Raw genomic sequence first — 13,728 nt, 5'->3', positions numbered from 1 at the left:
AACTTTCGGTTATTATTCACCAACAATCAAAAAACACGTCTGAATTATGATCTGTCACTTTGTTCTAACCTATTTTGTTCTACATGTGTAACAAATTAATTTATTGATAAATTAAACCGTGAATAATGGACGAAAAAAGCCCCCTTAAAATGGAAAGCGACAATTTCGTGGGTGTTCTGGTCGCAATAGTCGTGGTAGTGTTAACTATAGGTAAAACCGTCGCACTTTCCATATGTTTGAAATTGAAAAGTCGCTTTTCCAGTGATATTTATTTTATACCGACGAAGAAAGGCCTCCAGGAACTGTATCCTCCTAACGGGGTTGTGTGACAGCGGTAAAACTTTAATTTATGCCCAACTGCTACACAATAAGTTCATTCAAACCCAAACATCGATAAAGGAAAACATAGGCACTTATGTTATCAACAAGGTGGGTTTTTCTGCAGTGTTTTCCAATTTTTTTTAATGTTGAATTTTGTAGTCGTCCCTCAAAGTGGTGGATATCCCCGGCCACGAGCGCCTCCGCGACAAATTCGTCGAACAATACAAAGACTTATCAAGGGCGATTATTTTCGTCATTGACTCCGCCACCATCCAACAAGACGTCCGAGACGCCGCTGAGTTTCTCTACAACATTTTAGTGGACCCCACAGTCACCAGAAACTCCCCGAATATCCTAGTTTTGTGCAATAAGCAAGACCAGACTTTGTCTAAAGGTAGCAACGCTGTTAGGTCAATCCTTGAGAAGGAATTGTAAGTTCAGTGATGTACTTTGTACACACTTTTAAAAAATGTTTTATAGGAATACTCTTCGAATTACCAAATCAAGTCAGCTGGATTCAGTTGACCCCAAAGCTAGGAAATCCGCAAGTTTGGGGACCTCTGACTCTGATTTCTCGTTTTCTAGCCTCAATTGCAAGGTCGAGTTTGCCGAAAGTTTCGCGTTTAATAAGAACGGGTCTGTGGATGTGGATCAGCTGAAGAAGTGGTTGTCAAAAATTGCCTGAGTTGCGTGTTTTTATTGTTAAATTATTTATTAAATGGATTGGTAGATTGGTTTTTTATTTGATGCATTTTGTTATTTAACGCAATATTGTGAATATACGTGCGACTTTATTTTGTTCGTTTTATTCATTTTGGCTAGAATAATGTGAAAGTAGAGAAAATAATGAAGGTACTAATGTTTGTGGTAGAAATAGAAGTTAGTTGATGCGACGAAAGAGACTAGGAAGTAGGGATTTTGTGATAATGATAATAGAGAGTTAATGGTTATTAGAATTATTGATTTATTTTTTAAGCATGCTTATGCAACACATTATACACTTGGGGAAAAACATGAAAACAGTTATTAAAATTGACAAACGAAAATGTGTTTTATTTACGAATGTCGTGTAGATGATCAAAATTTGGCTAATGCACAGTTTTATACAGTTTTTTCTATTGTAATTAATAGTCAGATGTTTTTCCAAATTTTCCTTGTCACAAAAACGAATTTTCGTCGGTTAAAATAAGTTCAAGATAATCTTTTATCCACGGATTTATTAAAATTTATTAGTTTTTTTACATGGTAATTTCTTGTAGAGAAATAAGGATTTTAAGCTCCACGATGAATAAAGAAAATGATCACGGGGGTTTTATTTGCTTTTTTTCTTAATATTCGTAGTCTTCTTTTCGCAGCAATAAACTTAACTTAAAACGCGTTTGAAACAGGAAATATGGATTTTGTAATTACGCTCCCCCCCTCAGTCTGGCAACGAATGGAAAATTTATCACGACGGATGGGTGGGGCTTATATTTTGCATTTTTTCTTCGTCTTAATATATATTGTTTTACTGTTTCTATTGCTCGATGTTTCACTGTTCGACTTTTCAGATTTCGATTTTCCAATTTTTTAAATTTTGGACTTTCGATTTATAATTTTTTTAATTTTTCGATTTCTTGACATCACGGTTTTTCGATTTTCAAAAATTTTCGACTTTCAAATTTCTCAAATTTCCAAGTTTTGGATTTTTCATTTTTTCGGCACCTCAATTTTGAATATTTTTTTGACGTCTCGATTGTTTCATCTCTCGATTCTTCACTTTTTCGATTTTCAATTTTTCGTTTTATTGATGTTTCTATTTCTCACTTTTTCGAATTTTTTAAATTAAAGATTTTCCAGTTTGTTGATGTTTCAATTCAACGATCTTTCAATTTTTCGACTTCTCGATTTCTCAATTTTTCATGTTTCAGTTTTGACTTTTTTTTATTTTTCCATTCTTCAATTTTTTGATATCTCAGTTTTGGAATTTTTCAATATCTCAATTCTTCAATTGTTCGACTTTTCAGATTTCGATTTTCCGATTTTTAAAATTTTTGATTTTTCGATTATCAGTTTTTACAATTTCTCGATTTTACAATTTTTCAATTGTTCGATTTCTCACCATATATTTCGATTTTTCAGTTTCTCGATTTTTCAATTTTCTGATTTTTTAAATTTTGGACTTTCCATTTATGAATTTTTCGATTTCTTGACATCTCGGTTTTTCGATATTCAATTTTTCGATTTATTGATGTTTCTATTTCTCAGTTTTTCGATTTTTTTATATTATAGATTTTCCAGTTTGTTGATCTTTCAATTTTTCGACTTATCGAATTTTCAATTTTTGGATTTCTCAATTTTTTCATGTTTCGGTTTTGACTTTTTTTTTATTTTTCCATTCTTCAATTTTTTGATATCTCAGTTTTGGAATTTTTCCATATTTCAATTCTTCAATTTTTCGACTTTTCATTTTTTCAATTTATGGATTTTTTCATGTTTCGATATTTTAATTTTTCAAGTTTGTTTATTCGCCGTGAACCAAGGGGGCGGAGCTAAATGCAAAATACTTTCAAAACGGCAAATATAAACCCCGCCCACCCACCCCATCTCAATTGTGACGATTTTTTTATTCTTAATTCTTGACTTGTTTTTTTCATAGTATTCTTTGAACACGATACTCAAAAACATATTTTTTATGTTTTGTAGAGAAATAAAGATTTTGCAATTAAATTCCGCTTCTTTGGCTATCGACGATTAAAAAAAAAATTCATCACAATTCAGACAGGTGGGCGGGGCTTATGTTTTGCCTTTTTTCTTAATATACGTAGTCGTCTTTTCAAAACAAGAAACTGAAAACATGTCTAAAATGGTAAATTTTATCCCATACACTTCTCTACAAATTTATCCTTTTGAACATGTTTTCAGTTCTTGTCGTGAAAAGAAAAGTACGTACATATATTAAGGAAAAAAAGGACAAAATACAAACCCCGCCCACCCGCCCTCATTTAAATTGTGCTAATGTTTTTATTCGTTGTGAGCCAAAGGGCGGAGTTTATTGTAAAATGCTTATTTCTCTACAAGAAATTACTATATTGAACATGTTTTTAAATACTATATATGTTGAGCCAAAAAAAAAAAAATAAGCCCCACCCACCCACCCCTGTCTCAATTGTGACGAATTTTTCATTCACTATCCGACCGAGGGGCAGAACTTATCTGAAAAATCGATGTTTCCCGACAAAAATTTACTATTTTAAACGTTTTAAGTATAATGACATGATTTTACAATTTTGCCGATTTAATTCATCTTTACCAAATTTAATTTTTGGTGATTCCAAAAACATTGTTGATTATTTCAAATCCAATTCTCATCTGAATGACTAGGGTTTAAGAATTCGATTATCGGACGTTTTAGATGAAATTTCTATACTGAAATCAGTAGAAAGTAAAATGGTATAGTTTTGGAAATTTCATTCTACTCTATAAAATTTAATTGGTAATAACGACACGGAATGTAGTACAATAGCAAAGGATAACAAATGGAAAATTTATCACGACGGATGGGTGGAGTTTATTTTTTACATTTTTTCTTATTTTTAATATATATTGTTTTACTGTTTCAATTGCTCGATCTTTCAATTTTCGACTTTTCAGATTTCGATTTTCCGATTTTTAAATTTGGAGTTTCGATTTATAAATTTTTTAATTTTTCGATTTCTTGACATCACGGTTTTTCGATTTTCAAAATTTTTCGACTTTCAAATTTCTCAATTTTCCAAGTTTTGGATTTCTCATTTTTTCGACATTTCAATTTTGACAAATTTTCAATTTCTGAATTTTTTGATATTTCGATTAGTCGATCTTTCCATTTTTTTGACGTTTCGATTGTTTAATCTCTCGATTCTTTACTTTTTGGATTTATTGATGTTTCTATTTCTCAGTTTTTCGAATTTTTTAAATTAAAGATTTTCCAGTTTGTTGATGTTTCAATTCAACGATCTTTCAATTTTTCGACTTTTCGATTTCTCAATTTTTCATGTTTTAGTTTTGACTTTTTTATTTTTCCATTCTTCAATTTTTTGATCTCAGTTTTGGAATTTTTCAATACTTCAATTCTTCGATTTTTGGACTTTTCAGATTTCGATTTTCCGATTTTTAAAATTTTTGATTTTTCGATTTTTCAGTTTTTACAATTTCTCGAATTTCCAATTTTTCAATTGTTCGATTTCTAACTATATATTTCGATTTTTCAGTTTCTCGATTTTTCAATTTTCTGATTTTTTAAATTTTGGACATTCGATTTATGAATTTTTTAATTTTTCGATTTCTTGACATCTTGGTTTTTCGATTTTCAAAATTTTTCGATTTTCTAATTTCCAAGTTTTGGATTTCTCATTTTTTCGACATTTCAGTTTTGAAAATATTTCAATTTCCGATTTTTTTGATATTTCGATTAGATAGATAGATAGATAGATAGAAGCTTTATTGTTAATACTTAAAAAAGTTTACAAACGTCCAGAATAATTTTACATACAATTAGTGTAATAAACAAAATAACATTATAAAGTAATAAATAAAATATTTATGTTAACTAAAAGTTTCATTACGTATTTTAAGCCTAAATTCATCAATAGAATAGATTAGTCGATCATTCCATTTTTTTGACGTTTCGGTTATTTAATCTCTCGATTCTTTACTTTTTCGATTTTCAATTTTTCGATTTATTGATGTTTCTATTTCTCGATTTTTCGAATTTTTTAAATTAAAGATTTTCCAGTTTGTTGATGTTTCAATTCAAAGATCTTTCAATTTTTGACTTCTCGATTTCTCAATTTTTCATGTTTCAGTTTTGACTTTTTTTATTTTTCCATTCTTCAATTTTTTGATATCTCAGTTTTGGAATTTTTCAATACTTCAATTCTTCAATTTTTCGACTTTTCAGATTTCGATGTTCGGATCTTTTAAATTTTTGATTTTTCGATTTTTCAGTTTTTACAATTTCTCGATTTTCCAATTTTTCAATTGTTCGATTTCTCACTATATATTTCGTTTTTTCAGTTTCTCGATTTTTCAATTTTCTGATTTTTTACATTTTGGACTTTCCATTTATGAATTTTTGAATTTTTCGATTTCTTGACATCTCGGTTTTTCGATTTTCAAAATTTTTCGACTTGTAAATTTCTCAAATTTCCAAGTTTTGTATTTCTCATTTTTTCGATATCTCAATTTTGAAAATTTTTCTATTTTACAATTTTTTGAAATTTCGATTATTTGATATTTCCATTTTTTGACGTTTCGATTGTTTAGTCTCTCGATTTTTTATTTTTTCGATTTATTGATGTTTCTATTTCTCAATTTTTCGAATTTTTTAAATTAAAGATTTTCCAGTTTGTTGATGTTTCAATTCAACGATCTTTCAATTTTTCGACTTCTCGAATTCTCAATTTTTCATGTTTCAGTTTTGACTTTTTTTATTTTTCCATTCTTCAATTTTTTGATATCTCAGTTTTGGAATTTTTCAATATCTCAATTCTTCAATTTTTCGACTTTTCAGATTTCGATTTTCCGATTTTTAAAATTTTTGATTTTTCGATTTTTCAGTTTTTACAATTTCTCGATTTTCCAATTTTTCAATTGTTCGATTTCTCACTATTTATTTCATTTTTCAGTTTCTCGATTTTTCAATTTTCTGATTTTTTCAATATTGGACTTTCGATTTATAAATTTTTTAATTTTTCGATTTCTTGACATCTCGGTTTTTCGATTTTCAAAATTTTTCGATATGTAAATTTCTCAAATTTCCAAGTTTTGGATTTCTCATTTTTTTGACATCTCAATTTTGAAATTTTTTCATTTTTTTGACGTTTCGATTGTTTAATCTCTCGATTCTCAATTTTATCGATTTTCAATTTTTCGATTTATTGATGTTTCTATTTCTCAATTTCTCAAATTTTTTAAATTAAAGATTTTCCAGTTTGTTGATGTTTCAATTCAACGATCTTTCAATTTTTCGACTTCTCGATTTATCAATTTTTAATATTTCAGTTTTGACTTTTTTTTATTTTTCCATTCTTCAATTTTTTAGTATCTCAGTTTTGGAATTTTTCAATATTTCAATTCTTCAATTTTTCGACTTTTCAGGTTTCGATTTTCCAATTTTTAAAATTTTTGATTTTTCGATTTTTCGGTTTTTACAATTTCTCGATTTTCCAATTTTTCAATTGTTCGATTTCTCACTATATATTTCGATTTTTCAATTTTCTGATTTCTTAAATTTTGGACTTTCTATTTATAAATTTTTTAATTTTTCGATTTCTTGACATCACGGTTTTTCGATTTTCAAAATTTTTCGACTTTCAAATTGCTCATATTTCCAAGTTTTGGATTTCTCATTTTTTCGACATCTCAATTTTGAAAATTTTTCAATTTCTGAATTTTTGCTATTTCAATTACTCGATCTTTTCATCTTTTTGACGTTTCGATTGTTTAATCTCTCGATTCTTTACTTTTTCGATTTTCAATTTTTCCATTTATTGATCTTTCTATTTCTCAATTTTTGGAATTTTTTAAATTAAAGATTTTCTAGTTTGTTGATGTTTCAATTCAACGATCTTTCAATTTTTCGACTTTTTAATTTCTCAAATTTCCAAGTTTTCGATTTCTCATTTTTTCGACATCTCAGTTTTGAAAATTTTTCAATTTCTAAATTTTTTGATATGTCGATTACTCGATCTTTCCATTTTTTTGACGTTTCAATTGTTTAATCTCTCGATTCTTTATTTTTTCGATTTTCAATTTTTCTACAAGTACATAACCCAATTTTTTGATTTATTGATGTTTCTATTTCTCAATTTCTCAAATTTTTTAAATTTTAGATTTTCCAGTTTGTTGATGTTTCAGTCCAACGATCTTTCATTTTTTCGACTTCTCAAATTTTCAATTTTTCGATTTTTCATTTTTTCAATTTATGGAGTTTTTCATGTTTCGAGTCTTTAGTTTTTCAATTTTTAGATATTTTAGTTTTTCAATTTTGTTTATTGGCCGTGAACCAAGGGGGCGGAGCTAACTGCAAAATATTTATTTTTTTACAAAAAATTAAAAACATGTTTTTGAGTATCCTGTAATCAAACAATACTACATACGTTAAGAAAAAAAAGGCAAATATAAACCCCACCCACCCACCCTATCTCGATTGTGATGATTTTTAATTTTTAATTTTTGGCTTGTTTTTTCTTACATACATAATATTCTTTGAACACGATACTCAAAAACATATTTTTTATTTCTTGTATAGAAATAAAGATTTTGCAATTAAATTCCGCTCCTCTGGCTCTCGACGATTAAAAAAAAAATTCATCACAACTGAGAAAGGGTGGGTGGGCGGGGCTTATATTTTGTCTTTTTACTATTTTTAAAATTTTTGATTTTTCGATTTTTCAGTTTTTACAATTTCTCGATTTTCCAATTTTTCAATTGTTCGATATTGCGATTATTTGATATTTCCATTTTTTTGACGTTTCGATTGTTTAGTCTCTCGATTTTTTATTATTTTTATTTTCAATTTTTCGATTTATTGATGTTTCATTTCTCAATTTTTCGAATTTTTTAAATTTTGGATTTTGCAGTTTGTTGATGTTTCAGTCCAACGATCTTTCATTTTTTCGACTTCTTGAATTTTCAATTTTTCATTTTTTCAATTTTTAGATATTTTAATTTTTCAATTTTGTTTATTGGCCGTGAACCAAAGCGGCGGAGCTAACTGCAAAATACTTATTTCTTTACAAAAAATTAAAAACATGTTTTTGAGTATCCTGTAATCAAATAAAAATTAAGAATAAAAAAATCATCACAATGGAGATAGGGTGGGTGGGCGCGACTTATATTTTTCCTTTTTTCTTAATATTTCGTAGTCTTCTTTTCGCAACAAGAAACTTCAAACGTGTTTGAAACAGGAACTACGGATTTTGTAATTACGCTCCGCCCCTCAGTCTGACAACGAATGGAAAATTTATCACGATTGAAATCCAGACGAATGGGTGGGGCTTATTTTTTTTTTTTTTACTTAATACATAGCTTTCTCTGAGCAACCCATCACTGAAGAACACGTTTCACATGGTAATTCTTGCAGAAAAGTACGGATTTTGCAATTAAGCTCCGCCCCCTCTTGACTAACGACGAACAAAGAAAAAGCGTCACAACTGAGATAGGGCGGGTGGGTGGGGCTTATGTTTTGCCTTTTTTCTTCTTCTTAATATATATTGTTTTACTGTTTCAAATGCTCGATCTCTCAATTTTCGACTTTTCAGATTTCGATTTTCCGAGTTTTAAAAATTTTTGCTATTCCAATTTTTCAATTGTTCGATTTCTCAATAGATATTTCGATTTTTCAGTTTCTCGATTCTTCAATTTTCTGATTTTTTAAATTTTGGACTTTCGATTTATGAATTTTTCAATTTTTCGATTTCTTGACATCTCGGTGTTTCGATTTTGAAAATTTTTCGACTTTTAAATTTCTCAAATTTCCAAGTTTTGAAATAAAGATTTTGCAATTAAATTCCGCTCCTTTGGCTCTCGACAATTAAAAAAAAATTCGTCACAATTGAGACAGGGTGGGTGGGCGGGGCTTATGTTTTGTTTTTTTTCTTCATATACGTAGTCGTCTTTTCAAAACAAGAAACTTAAAACATGTCTAAAATAGTAAATTGTATCCCATACACTTCTCTACAAATTTACCCTTTTGAACATGTTTTCAATTTCTTGTCGTGATAAGAAAAGTACGTACATTCATTAAGGAAAAAAAGGACAAAATACAAACTCCGCCCACCCGCCCTCATTTAAATTGTACTAATGTTTTTATTCGTTGTGAGCCGAAGGGCGGAGTTTATTTCAAAATGCTTATTTCTCTACAAGAAGCTACTATATTGAACATGTTTTTGAATAACTATATGTGTTGAGTGGAAGAAAACAAAAAATAAGTTTTAAAGTTGAAGCCTTGTATTGCTTTTTTATAAAGTAAAAAAAAATCAATTTTTATTGTGAAGTTTTTTTTATGATTTTTTTTTAACATTAAAAAGTTGTGGACTTCTAAAGATTTTGCCAAAATCAGTCTTATCAAGAAACTATTATTAGTCCCGAAACGCTCGTACATAACGTACTGAAGAATTAATTCGCCATTTTCCAGACACCCGGTATATTTAATTTTATAGAATTACATACTCATGTATGTGTGATTCATGAATCCGTGTCGACTTTTCACCCTAGACATCAAGATTTTTTGGAAAAATTCAAATTTTACTATTTAACTTGAAAATTGCAAAAGCGAATTTACTGAAATATTGCAATCTTAGAATTCTGCCGAACAAATGTACTTTAAATTTTATAAAATAACATATTCCTGCATGTGTGATTTATGAATCCGTGTTGAGTTTTTGATTGTAACTATTTAAAACTTCTCACAATCACCAAATCCCGTAACATCTTCTTACCCCCATTATTCCATCTGTAATTGCCACCCAGTGACTATCATTTTTTAAATTTATAAAGAACTGAAAAGAAGTGCTGACTGGAATAAACTAAATTTTCGAAGGGTTAACCTAGCCATCAATGCAATATCGAACCTGTCACTGCATTTGAATGCACACAATTAATATTAATTTTTGGCCATACCGAACTTTTAACCCTTCGATTTTGAATCGAAAGCATCCCCATCCCTCGACTCGCATTTTAATTATGCGAAAATGACACTGCAACATTATGCACATGCACTCACAAATTGCCACTCTAACACTTTCTTTAAGTCTGAAAGTGACAAGCTCGCACCTAATTAGAATCGAAAAAATCTTGAAGAATTTTACGACCGGTATATCATCATTATCCCGTGAATGACTACATTTATGGGTACAAAGTAGGTGCCGAATAATAATGAACCATGACGTAGCACTTAGTAACGTGATAAAAGCAATCTCGTTAGTTGCACCGCTAAAGTGTAATGACGGGCCTAAAAAAATAATAAGTGTCTCGGACGGGTTCAGAATTTTAATTCAAGTGGAGTTGTGCAGGGATTTATCTTGAGGCTTGCATTGTTTTCGGTGTTTGCGAACGACTACTGTCACTATCGACCGTTATATATAGAGAGCGGATTTCTAGGTTTAATGCTTTTTGTAAAAAATGTAAGCACTTCAAAAGTTTTTTATATCTGTAACTATGATACAATTTGGAGTCATTTGACACATTTTTTTATGCTTATTTGCTTTTTTTTCAATTTTATGCATATTAAAACTTATATGCTTATTTAATGGTTTTTTCGACGAATATGAGTTTTAATGCATATTTTGTTCAAATGCCGGGCTTGTCGGGATGACAAATACTTGTTAGTTAGCCGTATCGTATCGTATGCATTTTACCTGGACTTGACCATTGAAGTACACTTACTCAAGACCCTTTCTGTGAATAGGTTCCGGTAGTTTGGGTAATAAAATTTTATTATAGGATTGGAAAAATACTCCATAGATTTTATGACTTTAAATCCTTACTTCCGTTGATAATGAATTAAAGCTTTTAACCAGATGTTCTTTTTCGGCATTTTGACGTGCCATTTTTGTTAACTGATATGTTTTTCATAAATGTCGCAAAATTATTAAATTTGTCTAATCATCCCCACCAATAATGTGATGACGTCACTTCAAATTTATGCATAGTAAATGGGTTTTAAATTGTATACAGTAACATAGTCCTACACATGTAGTTTATGACTCCGCGTTGAGTTTTTATCCGAAACGTCCAGATTTTTGGAAAAAAAATCAAAATTATAAAACAATATTTTGCAATTTAATTTTGAATTTGCAAAATCGAATACTTTGAAATCTTGCAGATGTTTTAAAATATGATAAACATGATACATTTTTAATTAAAATATATTTGCTTATCCCCTCTAAAAAATTTTTGACGTCACCTCAAAATTTTGCAGAATAAATCCTATCTTAAATGTATAAAATATGATGAGTTTTATACTTGTGATTTATCACTGCATTAATATTTTTTAGATTTGGTTATACAGGGTGTCTCAAAAAAGTTAATGACTGAGTCAATTTATTTTATTGAAGAAATCAAGAATAGCAAAACTGAATACTTTGAAATATTGTAGATGTTTTGAAGTTTTTGTAAGCATGATAACTTTTTCGAAAATTTGATTAATCAAATATGCGCAAAATCAAAAATCGGAAAAACTGAAATTCACTAATGCAAAAAACAGAAAATCGAAAAATACAAATCGTAAAAATCGAAAATCTAAAAATGGCTAATCAAAAAATCGAAAATTCAATGAATCAAATACCTAGGTCGATCGAAAAGTGGAAATTCACAAACCTCAAAAATCGAAAAATCGAAAATTGAAAAACGGGAAAATCGAAAAGTCAAAAATTTGTAATATTGAAAATTAAAAAATCAAAAACAAAAATAAAAAAATCGGAAATTAAAATAATCAAAATATATAAAGTTAAAAAAATTGCAAAGCCTAAAAACTGAAACGAACAGAAAAATCGAAAAAGCAAAAAATTGGAAAAACAAAAATTCGAAAAATCTAAAATCGAAAAAGTGGAAAATCGAAAATCTGAATAAAGAAACTTGGAAATTCTGAAAATTGGAAAATCGAAAACCAAAAAATCGGATAACAAAATTGAAATCTAACAGTTGAGAATGAAAAAATTGAAAAACCGAAAATTCTAAAAATCGACAATGGACAAATTGAAAATCGCAAAATTTAAATTGAAAAATTGAACATAGAAAAATCGGTGAATTGAAAAATCGAAAATTCGACTACTCAAATTTTCTAAAAATCGAAAAATCATAAAACTGAAAAATCCAAAATTCTAATCATCGAAAGTTTGAAAACTGAAAATCGAAAATTCTGAAAAGCGGAAAATAGAATATCGAAAAATTTAAAAGAAAGAAAATTGAAGTCTAAAAACCGAAGAATGGAAAAATTAAAAATCAAAAATTGGAAAAATCAGAACCGAAAAATTCAAAGATTTAAAAAGAAAATCGAAAAATCAAAAATCTGAAAATTGAAACTCGAAAATTTGGAAAATCGAAAAGTAAAAAAATTGAAGTCTAAAAGCTGAAAAATGGAAAACTGAACAATCGAAAATTCGAAAATCAAATATCGAAAAATCGAAAAGCCGAAAAATCGAAAATTTGATAAATCAGATATGCGAAAAACAGAAAATCTGAAAATACAAAACTGGAAAATCAAAAATCTAAAAATGGAAAAACCGAAAATCGAAAATTCAATGAATCTAATACGTAGGTCGATCGAAAAACTGGAAATTCACAAATCTGAAAAATCGAAAATTTGCAAGATTGAAAAACCGAGAATTGAAAAATAAAAAAAACCGAAAGAAGGAAAAATCAAAAATCGAAAAATAGGAAAACCGAAAATTCGAAAATTCATAATATTGAAAACTCTAAAAGTCGACAATTCAAAAATCAAAAAACTGGAAAGTAAAATAATCGAAAAATCGAAAAGTAAACAAATTGCAAAGCCTAAAAACTGACAAACAAAAAAATCGAAAAATCGTAAAATCAAAAGGTGGAAAATCGAAAACTGGAATTTGAAAAATCGAAGATTGGAAAATCGAAAAATCGGAAATCGGAATATCGATAATCGACAAATTAAAAAACCGAAAAATCGAAAAATTAAAAAATCGGAAATCGGAAATCGACAAATGAAAAAAAAACGTAAATTCAAAAATCGAATAATCCGAAACTAAAATAATAGAAAAGTGAAAAAGTAAAAATTGCAGTCTCAAAACTGACGAACAGAACAATCGAAAAATAAAAAAAGATCGAAAAATATCTAAACATGGAAAGTCGAAAAATCGAAAATCGGAAAATGGAAAAACCGAAAAATCGAAAATCGAAAATTCGATGAAACAAATACTCGAAAAAGCGAAAAGTAAAAAAATTGCAAGGCCTAAAAATTGAAAAATCAAAAAATCGAAAAAACGACGATCGAAAAAAAATCAAAAAATCGAAAAGTGGAAAATCGGAAAGTAACAAAATTGAAATCTAAAAGCTGCAAATTGCAGAACCGTAAAAACTGAAACAAACAGAAAAATCGAAAAACCACAAAAGCGGAAAAACCAAAATCGAAAAATCGTAAAATCAGAAAATGGAAAATCGAATAATCGAAAGTTGAAAAATCGAAGGTCGAAAAATAAAACAACCGAAAAATCGAAAAATTTTATGATTAATGGAAAATCGAAAAATCGAGAATAGAAGAATTAAAAAACCGGAAAATTGAAAAATCGGAAATCGAAGAATTAAAAACGTAAAATCGAGAATTCAAAAATCAAAAAAATCGGAAAGTAAAATATAATCGAAAAATGCAAAAAAATCGCAAAATCTAAAAACTGACGAACAGAAAAATCA

The 13,728-nt window shown here is 28.6% G+C and overlaps 1 protein-coding gene across 1 annotated transcript; it reads left to right on the top strand.

Moving 5' to 3' along the window:
* Positions 1-24: 24 nt before the first annotated feature.
* Positions 25-1,115, top strand: LOC135136127 (signal recognition particle receptor subunit beta-like). The gene is made up of 4 exons (XM_064065259.1): positions 25-210; positions 263-429; positions 481-752; positions 802-1,115. Exons 1-4 carry the CDS (start codon positions 126-128, stop codon positions 1,004-1,006), a joined length of 729 nt encoding a protein of 242 aa, XP_063921329.1. The 5' UTR covers positions 25-125; the 3' UTR covers positions 1,007-1,115.
* The last annotated feature ends 12,613 nt before the right edge of the window (positions 1,116-13,728 follow it).

This window comes from Zophobas morio, unplaced genomic scaffold, assembly GCF_036711695.1.
Source record: "Zophobas morio isolate AGI-343-1 ecotype UQ-CSIRO unplaced genomic scaffold, CSIRO_AGI_Zmor_V1 ptg000026l, whole genome shotgun sequence".
Lineage (NCBI taxonomy): Eukaryota > Metazoa > Arthropoda > Insecta > Coleoptera > Tenebrionidae > Zophobas > Zophobas morio.
The sequence above is the reverse complement of the archived record's forward strand: the minus strand, read 5'-3'. Positions and strand labels throughout refer to the sequence as shown.

Coding starts and splice junctions, on each gene's coding strand:
- LOC135136127 (XM_064065259.1), top strand. CDS start 126: ATGGACGAAAAAAGCCCCCTTAAAATGGAAAGCGACAATTTCGTGGGT. Junction 211..262: donor CGTGGTAGTGTTAACTATAG/GTAAAACCGTCG, acceptor TCGCTTTTCCAG/TGATATTTATTTTATACCGA. Junction 753..801: donor TCAATCCTTGAGAAGGAATT/GTAAGTTCAGTG, acceptor AATGTTTTATAG/GAATACTCTTCGAATTACCA.